This window comes from Schistocerca cancellata, chromosome 8 (assembly GCF_023864275.1).
Source record: "Schistocerca cancellata isolate TAMUIC-IGC-003103 chromosome 8, iqSchCanc2.1, whole genome shotgun sequence".
Classification (NCBI taxonomy): domain Eukaryota; kingdom Metazoa; phylum Arthropoda; class Insecta; order Orthoptera; family Acrididae; genus Schistocerca; species Schistocerca cancellata.
The window spans coordinates 337,825,327-337,843,745 of NC_064633.1; the positions used below are offsets into that span (position 1 = coordinate 337,825,327).

The 18,419-nt window shown below is 45.8% G+C and overlaps 1 protein-coding gene across 1 annotated transcript in view; it reads right to left on the bottom strand.

Annotated features, from left to right (window-relative positions):
* LOC126095555 (ankyrin repeat and SAM domain-containing protein 1A-like) overlaps positions 1 to 8,507 on the bottom strand; it is a 193,448-nt gene extending 184,941 nt beyond the window's left edge. The window contains exons 1-2 of the mRNA XM_049910333.1: positions 8,341 to 8,507; positions 7,748 to 7,893 (exon numbers count right to left, since the gene is read on the bottom strand). Coding sequence (XP_049766290.1) covers positions 7,748 to 7,893; positions 8,341 to 8,507 — 313 coding nt within the window. The remainder of the gene's footprint in view (positions 1 to 7,747; positions 7,894 to 8,340) is intronic.
* Between the last annotated feature and the right edge of the window lie 9,912 nt (positions 8,508 to 18,419).

An 18,419-nucleotide genomic window follows, 5' to 3' on the forward strand; every position in this document is an offset into this window, starting at 1 on the left:
AAATGGTTCAAATGGCTCTGAGCACTATGAGACTTAACATCTGAGGTCACCAGTACTCTAGAACTTAGAACTACTTAAACCTAACTAACCTAAGGACAGCACACACATCCATGCCCGAGGCAGGATTCGAACCTGCGACAGCAGCAGCAGCGCGGTTCCGGACTGAAGCGCCTAGAACCACTCGGCCACACCAGTCGACCCCAATAAATTTAAAAGCATTCGAAATTGCATTCTGAAATAAAAAGTTCGACATGGAAAAGTATGTCAGTAACAAAGAATTTCGTCGTTGTTTTATGTACAGCGACTTGACTGCGAAATCTCACGAGCTATCCAATTACAGAACAACTCTCAATAGCAAAAGAAAAGTATACTATCCTGAACCAGAAGGCAGGTTTGAACATTGTCGTGCTTTACTTGGCTTACTCCTATTGGAGATAATATGCCGTTGCTTTCCTTTGACCTGTGCGCTGACTTACCCATTTAGATACACAAAGACCTGCCGTTTAACGTACACTACAGTCCTCGGTGTGAGGACATTTTCCGAACATTATCGCCACAGCAAAAGTTGTAGGACCGCGTGAGAACTCGGTCCTCGGACCTCTGGCACGACACTCGCCAACTTAGCTACAAGAAACAACATAAACAGTAGATAAACTAGTAAGTGATGCTTATTCTACTATTCTTGTACATCTGAAATAGTGCCGTGAAATAACATAATCACACTGAAACTGAAATGTAATGAAACGAAACTAAATTTCATACAGAAATACGTTATCACGCTGTAAATGAAAGTCCAACAGTCACACTTGAACGCTTCGGAATTGGGGTTGCGCGTGGACGCTATCGCGCATATGGTTCATTGCAGGCGTTCACCCAGTTCTGTGGCATGTTCTTTTTCCCGCGTGTCTGTACTATCACACGAGGAAAGAGAGTCATTGTGTCTATGTACCTTAAGGTGCATATATTATCTGTCTTCCATAATGAAACACGTTCGCAAAAGTGACGTGGCGCAGTGATTAATACCAAGAGTTCGTAATTTCGAGATGCTGAGTTCATTTCGCTGTCGGGTCGTCCCGGTTTAGATTCTAGGAGGTTAAATCACTTCAAGAGATACCAGGATGTTTTCTTCGAGACGATCACACACAATAGCTTTCTTCTTCCCGAGATGAGCTGAGCTAGTAATTAATGGTTGATGACGCCGACGCTGTGATGTAATACTTGCTACACGACAATGGCAAAACATCGACGAAGTATTTTCCGCACAAATCATTTTCATCAAATCATCGCTCTAAGAATTAAATATTTGGGTGAGCATGTAGAGAACCGATTGGCGGTTGGGCATGTTCCATTGAGTTACGTGTTTCGGTACAATACTAGAATGACGGACAGCGTAAACAAACCGCAATGCAGGACATATCAGATATTAAGCTGTTAATAACAGAATTTTTATTTCGTTTCAGTTATATGAAAGCTCATTCAGTTACCTAACGTTATACTCTGAATTTTAATCATGACTCTACACAGTGGCCCGTAAGCAAAATTAAAGCTACAACAAACTCGTCGTCCGTCCGTGGATAGTGCTACCCAGCTGATGTCGAGGCAGGTCGCCAGTCTGTAATAATTATGAGCTTTATGTGTTGAAAAAATACACGTCTTGCATCACCATTGGCTCACTGTCATTCGCCTCCTCGGATTTCGCTTGTAACAGCTGAAAAATAGCACCGTCACTCAGCATCTCATGACCTGGTTCCGGGCAGTCGACATTACAGCATTCAGAAATATTTTCTTTGCCAATAGTTTCACACCATGGAGTACTTCTCAAGCCAGCAGCTAACGTTGCTAACGATCAGTCTTCTTCGTCATCGGAATTACTGATTCCATCAGCTTTAGGATCAATGTTTTTCCATAACTTGCCTGCGGTAGAGTGTTTTACCTTATTCCACGCCTTCGACACTTTATAAATTGCGTCTAGCAGAGTTAATTGTTTCCAAAATATTTGAAGATTCCTACCATCATCAGTGAGTTTTTGTTCCAGACTTTATCTATAAATTTTCTTCATGGCAGCAATGACACCCGCACCGTCTGACTGAATTAAGGCCGTCACATTAGGAAGTAAACTTTTACGAACATCATCCCGACATCCGTATTTGGAACATTTTCGTTCAGGTGTAATGGTGCATTGTCTAGTGACAATAAAGCTCATACAGACAGATCATTCAACATTAAATGTTCTCACACTTGTGGCAGAAAGCAGTTATTTAGCCACTGTCTGAAATATTGTGCGATCCATGCACACCCCTTTCTAGTGGAAATATCGGACAGGTAAACTGCACCTTTCCTTTCCTTTGAAACAGCGCGGTTTTTCATGTTTTAACTATTATACCGTGCTCAACTTTATGTAATCTCGTACCATTACCACAACACGATTATCGTTTCCTTGCCTGATTTACAACCAGGCGCACAATGCTCTTTCTCGAAAGCTGAAGTCTTTCTTCGTAGACACTTCCAAAACAGCCCGGTTTCGTCCGCATTCTACATTTCCGCCAGCTCTAGATTTTCTCGTGCAGTAAACTCCTGGAAATCATGACAAAATCCAGATGCAGCCTTATTATCCTCACTTAACTTTTCACCTTGGACAGAGTTGGGTTGGTTTGTTTGGGGGAGATCAGACAGCGAGGTCATCGGTCTCATCTGATTAGGGAAGGACGGGGAAGGAAGTCGGTCGTGCCCTTTCAAAGGAACTACGCCGGCATTTGCCTGGAGCTATTTAGGAAAATCACGGAAAACCTAAATCAGGATGGCCGGACGTGAGACTGAACCGTCGCCCTCCCCGAATGCGAGGCCAGTGTGCTAGCCACTGCGCCACTTCGCCCGGTGCCTTTGACGGCAATCTCCAGGAAAACGTTACGCTATTTACATCTTGTTAACCAGCCGGAAGATGGTTTAAATGCTCCTTCGATCCACAAACTTTTGCAAAAGTAGATCTTGCGTAAGTAGATATTTTCATAGCCTTCCGCTTCGAGAAACCTATAGATGAGTCAGAACTGCTATAAACTGAATTATTTTGTCGTTTTTTCTGAATATCAAGGATCGTAGTTTCACCCATGTGCTAAATCAATGCCAGATTTCACGTACCGGTACTGTCTTCTTCGAGTGTTTGTATTATTTCCATTTTCTACTGTATTGTTAACACAACCCGTTTTCGCTTTTGAGACACTGTTCGGCACTAACAGAAACGAATGACTATTTTCCAGTGCTTGCAGTGTTCGAGGAGCTTATTTCTTACCACACTCGTGTTGTAAAGTGAGATTATCGCTCACCCACGACCACTCCCGAGTTAAGAAAAAAAATTTAGCAGCAAAAAGGGCGGGAGAAATAGGCAGCGTGTAATCGGCAAAGCAAGTAATCCGCCTGCGAATAATCGAGAGTTTACCGTAACTTAAGCGCTATGATCACTTTTTCATCTTCGATAGTGCGAAAAAACCTCTTCGACTCCAAGTTCTTTGCTCTCCATATTTTGAGCAGTGGTAGTACGGACCAAAACAAGAAACAGTAGGCTCTAAACTGAATAAAAATGGCTCAAATGGCTCTGAGCACTATGGGACTCAACATCTGTGGTCATCAGTCCCCTAGAACTTAGAACTACTTAAACCTAACTAACCTAAGGACATCACACACATCCATGCCCGAGGCAGGACTCGAACCTGCGACCGTAGCAGTCGCGCGGTTCCGGACTGCGCGCCTAGAACCGCTAGACCACCGCGGCCGGCTAAACTGAATACCTTAAGAGATATGAGCACTTGTTCACGTTCACTACAGTGAAAAACGCCTCTTCTGCTGAACTTGTGCTCATAGCTCATAAGATTTGCAGTTTAGAGCCCATGTTTACTGCATGATTTTATCTAGTTTTGGTCCATACTATCATCTCCCAAAACATTATCCCAAAATCTCACTGAAGACAAGTGTAATGTCCTATGAATACATAGAAAGAAAGATCCTTTATCATCTAGGTACAATATAGCAGGTCAGCAACTGGAGGCAGTTAATTCCATAAATTATCTGGAAGTAGGCATTAGGAGTGATTTAAAATGAAATGATCGTACAAAGTTGATCGTCGGTAAAGCAGATGCCAGACTGAGATTCATTGGAAGAATCCTAAGTAAATGCAATCCGAAAACAAAGGAAGTAGGTTACAGTACACCTGTTCGCCCACTGCTTGAATATTGCTCACCAGTGTGGGATCCGTACCAGATAGGGTTGATGAAAGAGTTAGAGAAGATCCAACGGAGAGCAACGTGCTTCATTACAGGATCATTTAGTAATCGCGAAAGCGCTACGGAGATGATAGATAAACTCCAGTGGAAGACTCTGCAGGAGAGACGCTCAGTAGCTCGGTACAGGCTTTTGTTGAAGTTTCGAGAACATACCTTCACCGAGGAGTCAAGCAGTATACTGCTCCCTCCTACGTATATTTCGCGAAGAGACCATGAGGACAAAATCAGAGAGATTAGAGCCCACACAGAGGCATACCGACAATCTTTCTTTCCACGAACAATACGAGACTGGAATAGAAGGGAGAACCGATAGAGGTACTCAAAGTACCCTCCGCCACACACCGTCAGGTGGCTTGCGGAGTATGGATGTAGATTGCAAACGAAGACCTTGCAGTGGAAGAAATTTGTTTCTCAGTGTCGAAGATGGACAGTTTATAGGTCTTAAGGTACGCATTCTAGAGCGCATGTATAATATAGGCTTTTGCTTCGAATGATCGTTCCTGTCATATCCATGAATACTGACCATTCCTCCTGGAGCACCCTGTGCAAACAATGTGAACCGAAACTCCACCGACACACTTTCAGAGGTTGTTCAGGAATGCGTTCGGAGTATTTTTGTATAAGGAACTCACGCCCCCCCACCCCAGCTCCTTTCAAGCTAATAATGCAATGGTGATTTATTGCTGCTGCAGTCACCCTCGTTTCTGTGAAAATACCTCCACAACGGTGAAGAAAACTATAATATGCAATAAGGAAAGCCGGCCGCGGTGGCCGTGCGGTTCTGGCGCTGCAGTCCGGAACCGCGGGACTGCTACGGTCGCAGGTTCGAATCCTGCCTCGGGCATGGGTGTGTGTGATGTCCTTAGGTTAGTTAGGGTTAAGTAGTTCTAAGTTCTAGGGGACTTATGACCTAAGATGTTGAGTCCCATAGTGCTCAGAGCCATTTGAACCATTTTGTAATAAGGAAAAAGCACCCCAGATAGCACACACCACAGAGTAATGCAACAACCTTCAGACGGAACACTGAGCCTGTTGTGATTGGTGGCTGTCACTGCGGGAACACCTCAGCATAGTGTCGTTCTGCTGTTCGTCCACAGTATTCAGTGAATCCACACAACAGATGCATATCGGCCATTTCTTCATCAGTAAAACTATCCATAAAGATGTTTACTGTTGTTGACGTACAAAAACCACAGCCGCGAAAACAAACGAGAGACTTACAATGAAGGCTTTCACGACCAGATGTCGTAGTTACTGACGAGTCTTCGGGTTGTATGGCGGTGGTCGAAGAAACGTTTCGGTTCCTGACGGTTTCTGAAGTTTTATCTCTGACAAAGATGGTCTCTGCTGATCACATGTTAGCTCGACCACAGCCACTTTGCACAGTATTTATGTCGCTCTTTGATGTCCGACTCGTCAGTTCACAAGACTCAGCGTCTCCAGGAGTACCTCCGAAGACATCCAGATAAACTCTGAACGAAACTTCAGGAACGGAAAAGGTTTTTCGACCACGGCCATGTAACCCAGAAGATTCATCAGCAGCTCAAACCCAAGACGGAAACCCTAGCAGTATTGAATACATGCTTGAAGGTGAAGAGTGCGTGGATATTACTGTTGTCAACAGCAGCTACAGGGAACGAATGAAAACAAGGCACAAAGTGCATACTGTTGACATTTATGGTATTGAACACTATTTTTAGTTCAACTCACAGTTTTTCGAGAATTTCAGTGATTGTGACGTCATCTCTCCTGAACTATGTTTGGTACCATAGCATATTTGTGGTTGGTTGGTTGGTTTTGGAGAAGGAGACCAGACAGCGAGGTCATCGGTCTCATCGGATTAGGGAAGGACGGGGAAGGAAGTCGGCCGTGCCCTTTGAAAGGAACCATCCCGGCATTTGCCTGGAGCGATTTAGGGAAATCACGGAAAACCTAAATCAGGAAGGCCGGACGCGGGATTGAACCGTCGTCCTCCCGAATGCGAGTCCAGTGTCTAACCACTGCGCGTATATTTTTGTAGCTGCATTTAGCGGCATATGTGGATGCTGTCTGCGAAATTTATAGCGAATACAGTTAGCAACACAGAAGTAATACATTTCAACGTCATGCATGATGCGGCAGTTGTTCACGCATCTCATTGTTTATGATGCCGTATCTCCTTAACTATGTTAGGCAGGTGGTTGTTACCCCACAGCGATTGTTGGCTGACAGTAAAAGAGATGAGTAGCAAGTTTGTTTGAAATGGATCCAGTGCTTTTGGAGGAGACATGGAACGTACCCACCACACGCAAGGAAACGAACACATACACAAAGACACAAACAAACACACACACACACACACACACACACACGTACATCAGAACGAGTGTTTTTCACTGTGCAGCAGAGTGTGCGCTGATATGAAACTTCCTGACAGATTAAAACTGTGTGCCGGACCGAGACTCGAACTCGGGTCCTTTGCCTTTCGCGGGGAAGAGCTCTACCAAAATCTCGTTCTGGAAACATCCCCCAGGCTATGGCTAAGCCATGTCTCCTGAGTATCCTTTATTCTAGGAGTGCTAGTTCTGCAAAATTGACAGGAGAGCTTCTGTGAAGTTTGGAAAGTAGGAGACGAAGTATTGGCGGAAGTAAAGCTGTGAGGACGGGGCGTGAGTCGTGCTTGGGTAGCTCAGTTGATAGAGCACTTGCCCGAGAAAGGCAAAGGTCCCGAGTTCGAGTCTCGGAGCGGCACACAGTTTTAATCTGCCAGGAAGCTTCACACACGTACATTTTTATAATCGGCACGGATTTACAACACCTTACATGGCACTGTACTGTGGCGTCAAATCAAATAAAGGTCATCCTTGTCACTGCCGTCAATAGTAAAATACGTTATAAAGTCGATAGTAAAACGTACTGACAAAATTAATCACCGTGTAACGTATTTTACTCTTGGCTGTATAATGCATCACATTGTTGCTGGCAGTGACGGCTTTCATTTAATGTGGCACCACTATAAGAACGTTGCCGTGTAGGCTGTTGTAAATAATTTTACGATACCTGATGGGTAGATCACATAACTAATGAGGAGGTATTGAATAGAAGTGTAGAGAAGAAAAAATTGTGGCACAACTTGACTAGGAGAAGGGATCGGTTGGTGGGGCATTTTCTGAGGCATCAAGGGATCACCAATTTACAATTGGAGGGCAGCGTGGAGGGTAAAAATCTTAGAGGGAGATCAAGAGATGAATACACTAAACAGATTCAAAAGGATGTAGGTTGCAGTAGGTACTGAGAGACGAAGAAGCTTGCACAGGATAGAGAAGCATGGAGAGCTGCATCAAACCAGTCTCAGGACTGAAGACCACAACAACAACCTGATGATGATCTGATGATAGAGACTGATGTTTGCAAATATTTATTTCACGGGAATACGACTTTCTTATATAGATGAGAGAATTACGAGGTAGTTTCAGCTGCTACCACGCGGTTACCTTCTTCAGCTTCTTCCATGACGTCGTCGTCCGTCTCCTCGGACGACAAGCGAAGGGTACCCTGCAGGCAGTCGGCTGCCATGTCGTCAGGGAGTCCGGAAGCGTAGCAGAACCTGCTGAGCAGGGACCCCAGCTTGGGCCGTGATCTGGCAGAGTAGAAGCTGCACTGGCGATGCTCCCAAAACACAAGTTTCAGTTTCTGTCGCTTTCCACCGTCTGCGCACCCTCTTGCACACGACAATAGCGTAGCGTTCGAGGAGATCCTTTGAACTGCGTCCAGGAGCCTCGGTGCATCGATTTATATCCGATAGGCCTCTGAAGTAATTTTCAGAGTTGTTTGTGGCAATTTTTCGGTTCTTTTTCTCGTTTTTTGGCTTTAAAGTGCGCGTCGACGTGGCACGGCGGGTCGGGTATGCAGTGGCACGCCAGCAGGTAGGCCTATACCCCCTCGGGGCGCTTCGTAGACTCCTCGGCTGGTGGGAGAGTTGCTGGCGCCTTCTAGAACAACCGCGCTCCGCGAAGGTCGGCGAATGCATCCAGAGAGAGAGTCGGGCGCTGCGCTCAGTGTACGGGGACTGGCGTAAGGCGCGTACCCGGGGCGGCGACGGCGTGCAGACTGGAGGAGCGGCCTGGGGGCACCTGGTGGCGACTTCCGGCGGCGGTCACGGGCCGGATGCGCGCCGCGACACGATGCGTCACTACGCCACACCGCAGCACGGCGCTGGCCGACGCGCATCCGGCCGCCTCGGTCGCGGCGCATTCCTGGCCGACGCGGCGCGGTCGACGACGCCTAATGGCGCGTCAGCCCCACCCAGGCCAGGGGGCCGCACCTACTGGATGACTACATTACCCAGCACAAGTGCTTGTCACGGCCTCGTAACGCAATGGCTGGACTCACGATATAAAGTGTGCTCTAGTACAGGGCAGTACGAGGAGAAGCGATGACTAACAAGCTGTACTGAAGACACTCCTCCACCACGAAAAAATTTCTGTTAAAACAGATTTATGGGATACTCCGTCAGTACTGGGAGGACGGGTTGAAAGAGCACATTGAAGACCTCTGTGAGGCTGAGAATTTCTCTCGTGTGATAAAAGAAGAAACAGGACTCGATTTAGAAGAGACAGCGGATCCAGTATTAGAATTAGTGTTGTATTGGCAGAAGAGCCAACACCGTGTTACTAGAGGAGGCCGAAATGCACGCGTTTTACCTCACGCAGGCTGGCGTGAGGAGGGAAGGATGGTTCAAATGGCTCTGAGCAATATGGGACTTAACTTCTATGGTCATCAGTCCCCTAGAACTTAGAACTACTTAAACCTAACTAACCTAAGGACATCACACAACACCCACTCATCACGAGGCAGAGAAAATCCCTGACCCCGCCGGGAATCGAACCCGGGAACCCAGGCGTGGGAAGCGAGAACGCTACCGCGCGACCACGAGCTGCGGACGGAGGAAAGGACTATACTGACGAGAGGCCTGGAACATGACAAGGAATTAGAATTCTGAAAGCGGACGGAATTAGTTTGATACTTACAGGGTGTTTCAAAAATGACCGGTATATTTGAAACGGCAATAAAAACTAAACGAGCAGCGATAGAAATACACCGTTTGTTGCAATGTGCTTGGGACAACAGTACATTTTCAGGCAGACAAACTTTCGAAATTACAGTAGTTACAATTTTCAACAACAGATGGCGCTGCGGTCTGGGAAACTCTATAGTACGATATTTTCCACATATCCACCATGCGTAGCAATAATATGGCGTAGTCTCTGAATGAAATTACCCGAAACCTTTGACAACGTGTCTGGCGGAATGGCTTCACATGCAGATGAGATGTACTGCTTCAGCTGTTCAATTGTTTCTGGATTCTGGCGGTACACCTGGTCTTTCAAGAGTCCCCACAGAAAGAAGTCACAGGGGTTCATGTCTGGCGAATAGGGAGGCCAATCCACGCCGCCTCCTGTATGTTTCGGATAGCCCAAAGCAATCACACGATCATCGAAATATTCATTCAGGAAATTAAAGACGTCGGCCGTGCGATGTGGCCGGGCACCATCTTGCATAAACCACGAGGTGTTCGCTGTGTCGTCTAAGGCAGTTTGTACCGCCACAAATTCACGAAGAATGTCCAGATAGCGTGATGCAGTAATCGTTTCGGATCTGAAAAATGGGCCAATGATTTCTTTGGAAGAAATGGCGGCCCAGACCAGTACTTTTTGAGGATGCAGGGACGATGGGACTGCAACATGGGGCTTTTCGGTTCCCCATATGCGCCAGTTCTGTTTATTGACGAAGCCGTCCAGGTAAAAATAAGCTTCGTCAGTAAACCAAATGCTGCCCACATGCATATCGCCGTCATCAATCCTGTGCACTATATCGTTAGCGAATGTCTCTCGTGCAGCAATGGTAGCGGCGCTGAGGGGTTGCCGCGTTTGAATTTTGTATGGATAGAGGTGTAAACTATGGCGCATGAGACGATACGTGGACGTTGGCGTCATTTGGACCGCAGCTGCAACACGGCGAACGGAAACCCGAGGCCGCTGTTGGATCACCTGCTGCACTAGCTGCGCGTTGTCCTCTGTGGTTGCCGTACGCGGTCGCCCTACCTTTCCAGCACGTTCATTCGTCACGTTCCCAGTCCGTTGAAATTTTTCAAACAGATCCTTTATTGTATCGCTTTTCGGTCCTATGGTTACATTAAACCTCCGTTGAAAACTTCGTCTTGTTGCAACAACACTGTGTTCTAAGCGGTGGAATTCCAACACCAGAAAAATCCTCTGTTCTAAGGAATAAACCATGTTGTCCACAGCACACTTGCACGTTGTGAACAGCACACGCTTACAGCAGAAAGACGACGTACAGAATGGCGCACCCACAGACTGCGTTGTCTTCTATATCTTTCACATCACTTGCAGCGCCATCTGTTGTTGAAAATTGTAACTACTGTAATCTCGAAAGTTTGTCCGCCTGAAAATGTACTGTTGTCCCAAGCATATTGCAACAAACGGTGTATTTCTATCGCTGCTCGTTTAGTTTTTATTGCCGTTTCAAATATACCGGTCATTTTTGAAACACCCTGTAAGTTTAATCCATTAATGATGAACGTCGCTCTTGACGGTACATGATTCACAATATTATCTGTTCAGAATAGTAATTGAATATGGCGCCTTGCTAGGTCGTAGCAAATGACGTCTCGGCAAATGAGAGCGTCTGTAGACAGTGAACCATCGCTAGCAAAGTCGACTGTACAACTGGGGCGAGTGCTAGGGAGTCTCTAGACTAGACCTGCCGTGTGGCGGCGCTCGGTCTGCAATCACTGATAGTGGCGACACGCGGGTCCGAGGTATACTAACGCACCGCGGCCGATTTAAAGGCTACCACCTAGCAAGTGTGGTGTCTGGCGGTGACACCACAATCAGAATTTAAGAGAGCTTACTTAAGATCAATTCAGGCAGAAGTGATAGATAACATTCCATCAGAACTTCTAAAATCGTTGGGGGAAGAAGTGTGTAGAATGTACGAGTATGACGGCTTTCGGAAAAATATCATCCACACTATTCTGAAGATTGCAAGAGCTGACAAGTGCAAGAATTATCGCACAACCAGCTTAACAGCTCATGCATCCAAGTTTGCTAACAAGAATAATATAAAGAAGAATGGAAAAGAAAATTGAGGATGTGTAACATGATGAGCACCGGGCGAGGTGGCGCAGTGGTTAGTGCACTGGACTCGCATTCGGGAGGACGACGGTTCAAACCCGCGTCCGGCCATCCTGATTTAGTTTTTCCGTGATTTCCCTAAATCGCTCCAGGCAAATGCCGGGATGGTTCCTTTGAAAGGGCACGGCCGACATCCTTCCCCATTCTTCCCTAATCTGATGAGACCGATGACCTCGCTGTCTGGTCTCCTCCCCCACACAACCCAACCCAACCCAACCCAACCCAATATGATGAGCAGTTTGGCTTTAGGAAACGTAAAGGCACCAGAGAGGCAATTCTGACGTTGCGGTTGATAATCAAAGCAAGACTAAAGAAAAATCAAGACACTTAGATAGCATTTATCGACCTGCAAAAAGCGTTCGACAATGTAAAATCGTGCAAAATGTTCGACATTCTGAGAGAAATAGGGGTAAGTTACAGAGAGAAGGGTAATATACAATATGTACAAGAGCCAAGAGTGGAGGACCAAGAACGAAGTGCTCGGAGTAAAAAGGGTGTAAGGCAGGGATGTAGTCTTTCGCCCCTACAGTTCAATCTGTAAATCAAAGAAGCAATGATGGAAATAAAAGAAGAGTTCAGAGGTGGAATTAAAATTCAAGGTGAAAGGATATGAATGATAAGATTCGCTGATGACCTCGCTACCCTTAGCGATAGTGAAGAAGAATTACAAGACCTGCTAAACCGAATGAACAGTCTAATGAGTACAGAATATCGGTTGAGAGTAAAACGAAGAAAGGCGAAAGTAATGAGAAGTAGCAGAAATGAGAATAGCACGAAACTTAACATCAGGATTGCTAGTCACGAAAAGGTGAGGTTAAGGAATTCTGCTACCTACGCAGCAAAATAACCGATGGCGGACGGAGCAAGAAGGACATAAAAAGTAGGCTAGCCCTGGCAAAAAGGTGATTTTTGACGAAGAGAAGTCTAATAGTATCAAACATAGGCCTTAATTTGAGGAAGACATTTCTGACGATGTACGTTTGAAGCACAGCATTGTATGGTAGTGAAACATGGACTGTGGGAAAACCGGAACATAAGAGAATCGTAGCATTTGAGATGTAGTGCTACAGAACAATGTTGAAAATTAGGTGGAATGACAAGATAAAGAATGAAGGTGTTCTCCGCAGAATAGACGATGAAATGAACATACCAGAAGCACTGACAAGAAGAAGATACAGAATGACAGGACATTTGTTGTGACATCAAGGAATAACCTCAGTGATACTAGAGAGACCCGTAAAGGGTAAAAACTGTAGAGGAAGACAGAGAGTGGAATACATAATCCAGAAAATAACTGAGAACGTAGGTTGCAAGAGGTTGGTACACGAGAGGAATTCGTGGCGGGCGGCATTAAACCAATCAGAAGACTGACTACTCAAAAAAAGAAAAAAAAAGAAAAAAAGGAAACTTGGAGGAAAGCAGACATATGCTATTTGATCAACAGTATCCGAACAACCCTACGTATCGTGGAATTGACCACCAGATGTCACGAGACTAGGATACCGCCTAATATCGTGTCGGATCTCCTTTCACCCGGCGTAGTGCAGCAGCTCGACGTGGCATGGACTCAACAAGTCGTTGGAAGACCCCTGCAGAAATACTGAGCCATGCTGCCTCTACTGTCCATAATTGCGAGAGTGTTACCGGTGAAGGATTTTGTGCACGAACTGACCTCTCCATTATGTCCCATAAATGTTCGATGGGGTGGCCAAATCATTCCCTCTAATTGTCCAGAATGTTCTTCACACCAATCATGAGCAACGGTGACGTGGCGCATTGTCATCCATGAAAATCCCATTGTTATTTGGGAACATGAAGTCCATCAATGGCTGCAAATAATTTTCAAGTAGTCGAACATACCAGTTTCCAGTAAGTGATGGGTACAGTTGAACAAGAGAACCCAGTCCATTCCATGTAAACATAGCACATACGACTATGGAGTCACCATCACCGTGGAAAATGCCTTGTTGACAACTTGGATCCATTGCTTCGTGTGGTCTGCGCCACACTCGAACTGAAATCGAGACTCATCTGACAGGCCACGGCTTTCCATTCGTCTAGGATCCAACCGATATGGTCACTAGCCCAGGAGAGGCGCTGCAGGCGATGTCGTGCTTGTTTCACGCAGTGTTGCTTGTCTGGTATCACTGACAACTCCATGCAAACGACGCTGCTCTCCGTCGTTAAGTGAAGGCCGTCGGCGATAATGAGAGGTAATGCCTAAAATTTGATATTCTCGCCACACTCTTAACACTTTAGATCTTGGAATACTGAATTCGCTAGGCTGGCCGGGGTGGCCGAGCGGTTCTAGGCGCTACAGTCTGGAAGCGCGCGACCGCTACGGTCGCAGGTTCGAATCCTGCCTCGGGCATGGATGTGTGTGATATTCTTAGGTTAGTTAGGTTTAAGTAGTTCTAAGTTTTAGGGGACTGATGACCTCAGAAGTTAAGTCCCATGATGTGCAGAACCATGTCAACCATTTTTTGAATTCGCTAACGATTTTCGAAATGGAATGTTCCATGGGCCTAGCTCCAACTACCATTCCGCGGTCAAAGTCTGTTAATTCCCGTCGTGCGCCCATAATCACGTCGGACACCTTTTCACATGACTCGCCTGACTACAAACGACAGTTCTGCTAATGCGCAGCCGGCCGGAGTGGCCGAGCGGTTCTAGGCGCTACAGTCTGGAACTGCGCGACAGCTATAGTTGCAGGTTCGAATCCTGCCTCGGGCATGGATGTGTGTGATATCCTTAGGTTAGTTACGTTTAAGTAGTTCTAAGTTTTAGGGGACTGATGACCTCAGAAGTTAAGTCCCATGGTGCTCAGAGCCATTTTGCTAATGCGCCGCCCTGTTGTACCTAGTGTACGCGATACTACCGCCATCTGCACATGTGTATATCGCTATCCCATGACTTTTGTCATCTCAGAGTAAATGGTTCAAATGGCTCTGAGCACTATGGGACTGAACATCTGAGGTCATCAGTCCCCTAGAACTTAGCACTACTTAAACCTAACTAACCTAGGGACATCACACACATCCATGCCCGAGGCAAGATTCGAACCTGCGACCGTAGCTGTCGCGCGGTTCCAGACTGAAGCGCCTAGAACCGCTCGGCCACACTGGCAGGCCGTCTCAGTGTAAAAGGACGCTGCCAGTATTGTGTTGTCAGCAGAGAAGAAATAACATCACAATGGGTAGGTCAGGTGAGCTCAGTGATCTCAAAAATGCGCTGGACATCGGATGTCACTTGAGTAACTAGTCCATTATGTGTATTATAATCAGTCTAAGGACACGCAAGTCGACTCTCGCCAGTGGGAATGTAAAGCGAAAACGCAATGGAAAAGCCACAGTTAAACCAAGACCAGACAGGGATCGTCGAGCATTGAGGTGGGTACTTGTAAAAAATAACACGAAATCAGCAGATGGAATCACCCTTGAGTGGGAAAATGGTACCAGCAGTCCAAATAGCACAGTGACTTCGCGTAGGGAATAAAAAGAATGTGGTACAATGATTAAGTAGGTACGCGTAAGCCACCCATTTCTGTAGTCAGTGCAAAGCGACGCTTGAGATGGAGTAAAGAGCGACGCCACAGGATACTGGATGAGCGGAAACATATGATTTGGAGTGGTTAATCACGCGATATGCTGTGGCATTTCAATTGAAAATTTGGATTTTCCGAATGCCTGGAGACCAATACCTGCCAACAATGATGTACGGAGGAGTTGGTGTTACGGCCGAGGATATTTTCATAGTTAGGGTGTAGTCCCCTTACTTGCTTAAGAAAAATGGAGCGTTCGAGAATGTAAGACGAACCCTCACAGAGTAAAAGGACGCTGCCAGTATTGTGTTGTCAGCAGAGAAGAAATAACATCACAATGGGTAGGTCAGGAGAGCTCAGTGATCGCAAACATGCGATGGACATCGGATGTCACTTGAGTAACTAGTCCATTATGTGTATTATAATCAGTCTAAGGACACCCAAGTCGACTCTCGCCAAAGGGAATGTAAAGCGAAAACGCTATGGAAAAGCCACAGTTAAACCAATGAGATACGTAATGCACGCACGAACATTATCGAATACGATCGTTTTGATGATTCAGTTGTTATGGTGAGGGGAAGCATAATGTTGCATGGGCGTACTGACCTAGAAATGTTTCGACACCGCACACTCAGTGATCAACGTCGTCGTCAAACTGTACTTCTTCCTTGTGTACCTCTTATCAGGGATGTATTCGGCCCTGAATCCATTTTTATCGATGACAATCCGCAACCGCATCTGCCTGGGCAAGTGGAGAAGCTCTCCAAAAGAGAGGATGTTCGGCGAATAGACTGTGAGAGGTTCCCTGCCCTCTCTTGCATGTCGCCTCTCATTTTCATCAATTTTATTAATGTTTTATGTCATTGCACGGTGGTAACAGGACGAATAAGGTTATTGTAATGAGAGTATTTGTACTGAGAGCTCAAAATACTACTCACTTGGAAATGATAATTAATCGAAACCCTCAGCTGCCAACAGGTGTTGTTGATATACCTCAAAGGGGACAGTTGAAAATGTGTGCCCCGCCGGGATTCAAACCCGGGATCTCCTGCTTACATGGAAGACGCTCTTGCATCTGAGCCACCGAGCGCTCGGTGGCTCAGATGGATAGGTGCCGTTCGTGGTGTAATATAATAGCGCAACCTGCAGGCTGCGACAGCATTCGCATTTATGCTGAAGCATGCATTTCTCACGGTGTTTCCATAGTTTTGTCCAAATCCTGTAAGTGTATTCCATAACAATGAGACATTTCTACGATGGATCGACAGTAAGGGGCGTACGGTTCTCACATTTTACCACTCGGCAACCTTCAGTATCAAGACCGCCTATTTGCATTTTGCATTGTCATAATCCTACAAATGTTGGTACCAGGTGTCTGTATTAGACCACGACTTCCCTCATCTTACCATCGGCAGTTTGATGTACTATTAATAGCACCATGAAGCATCCATATTTCGCAGATACCGTCGCATTTCAAGGTGCAGTTAGGTCAGAGTAAGATACAATAGCTGAGAGTGAGGGTCTCAAATACTGTAGAGCCGCTGCGATAAAGAGAAACACAAACAGTAGTTTCCTAATTTTGCTTGGCATTATTGAACCATACTACTAACAGCCTGGTAGAAACACAAAAACGTCAGAGCCGAGAAATCACAGTATATAGTGTCTGAACAGTGATTTCAGTTTATTTTAAGATATATAGGCGCAATAAGTGTATGTAAAGACTCTCTGCGTGGAAACAACTGAAGACAAAACAGAATATAAAAAAGAACTCAACAGAGGTTGACGAGCAGCTTACATAACCACTTATGCCCCGCCAAATTTCATAAACACGCGCTATTATCTCGTATCAAATAAAAGAAACAAGGACACTGTGTACTTGAGTATTTCCTGATACAATAAACCCGCAGTAGTTCTTGAAATGGGCATCTTCATCTTCACAATGTTTTGCAGAGATCGATTTTGCTGTGTTTCCAAGAAAATTCAGGGAAATGGCAAGGGGTTTATATTACATTCTTCTTTCTGCTGACAGACGCAGAAAAGGTTACACTTGATGCCTATCCGATGTAAGTGACAAGAAGTTGAAACTTACTGTAGTTAGTTACCAGCTTCCTGGCCGCCTGAAATTTCCAAACCCAGTGTTTCTAATTACTCGTTCAGTCGCATCGTAGTATTGACCTTTAAGTCAGATTGCAAGGCGCCTGTCCTTCGCCCTTTCTTCCTCGGCCAGTTTCCGTACCTATATCCCGATGTCGGAAAATGGTAGAATGATCTTCATTATAGAGGCAAAAACACTGGCCTCCTTCACCAACTGATCGACCTCATCATTATCTGTATGACCTGGGGTGACAGGATGCGGATTCCCACATCTCACATACACTGAAGCGCCAAAGACACTGGCATAGGCATCCGTATTCAAATACAGAGATGTGTAACAAGGCAGAATACGGCGCTGCGGTGGGCAACGCCTATATAAGACTAAAAGGGTCTGGTGCTGTTGTTAGATTGGTTACTGTTGCCACAATGGCAGATCATCAAGATTTAAGTGAGTTTGAACGTAGTGTTACAGCGATGCACGAGCGACGGGACATAGCATCTCAGAGGTAGAGGTGAAGTGCGGATTTTCCCGTACGACCATTTCACGAGCGTACCGTGAATATCAGGAATCCCGTAAAATATCAAATGTTCTACATCGATGCGGCCGGCAAAAGATCCTGCAAGAAGGGGACCAACGACGACTGAAGAGAATCGTTCGACTTGACGGAAGTGCAACCCTTCCGCAAAGTACAGGGTTATTACAAATGATTGAAGCGATTTCACAGCTCTACAATAACTTTATTATTTGAGATATTTTCACAATGCTTTGCACACACATACAAAAACTCAAAAAGTTTTTTTAGGCGTTCACAAATGTTCGATATGTGCCCCTTTAGTGATTCGGCAGACATCAAGCCGATAATCAAGTTCCTCCCACACTCGGCGCAGCATGTCCCCATCAATGAGTTCGAAAGCATCGTTGATGCGAGCTCGCAGTTCTGGCACGTTTCTTGGTAGAGGAGGTTTAAACACTGAATCTTTCACATAATCCCACGGAAAGAAATCGCATGGGGTTAAGTCGGGAGAGCGTGGAGGCCATGACATGAATTGCTGATCATGATCTCCACCACGACCGATCCATCGGTTTTCCAATCTCCTGTTTAAGAAATGCCGAACATCATGATGGAAGTGCGGTGGAGCACCATCCTGTTGAAAGATGAAGTCGGTGCTGTCGGTCTCCAGTTGTGGCATGAGCCAATTTTCCAGCATGTCCAGATACACGTGTTCAACCGTTTCTTCGCTCACTGCAGGCCGACCCGTTGATTTCCCATTATAGAGGCATCCAGAATCTTTAAACTGCGCATACAATCGCCG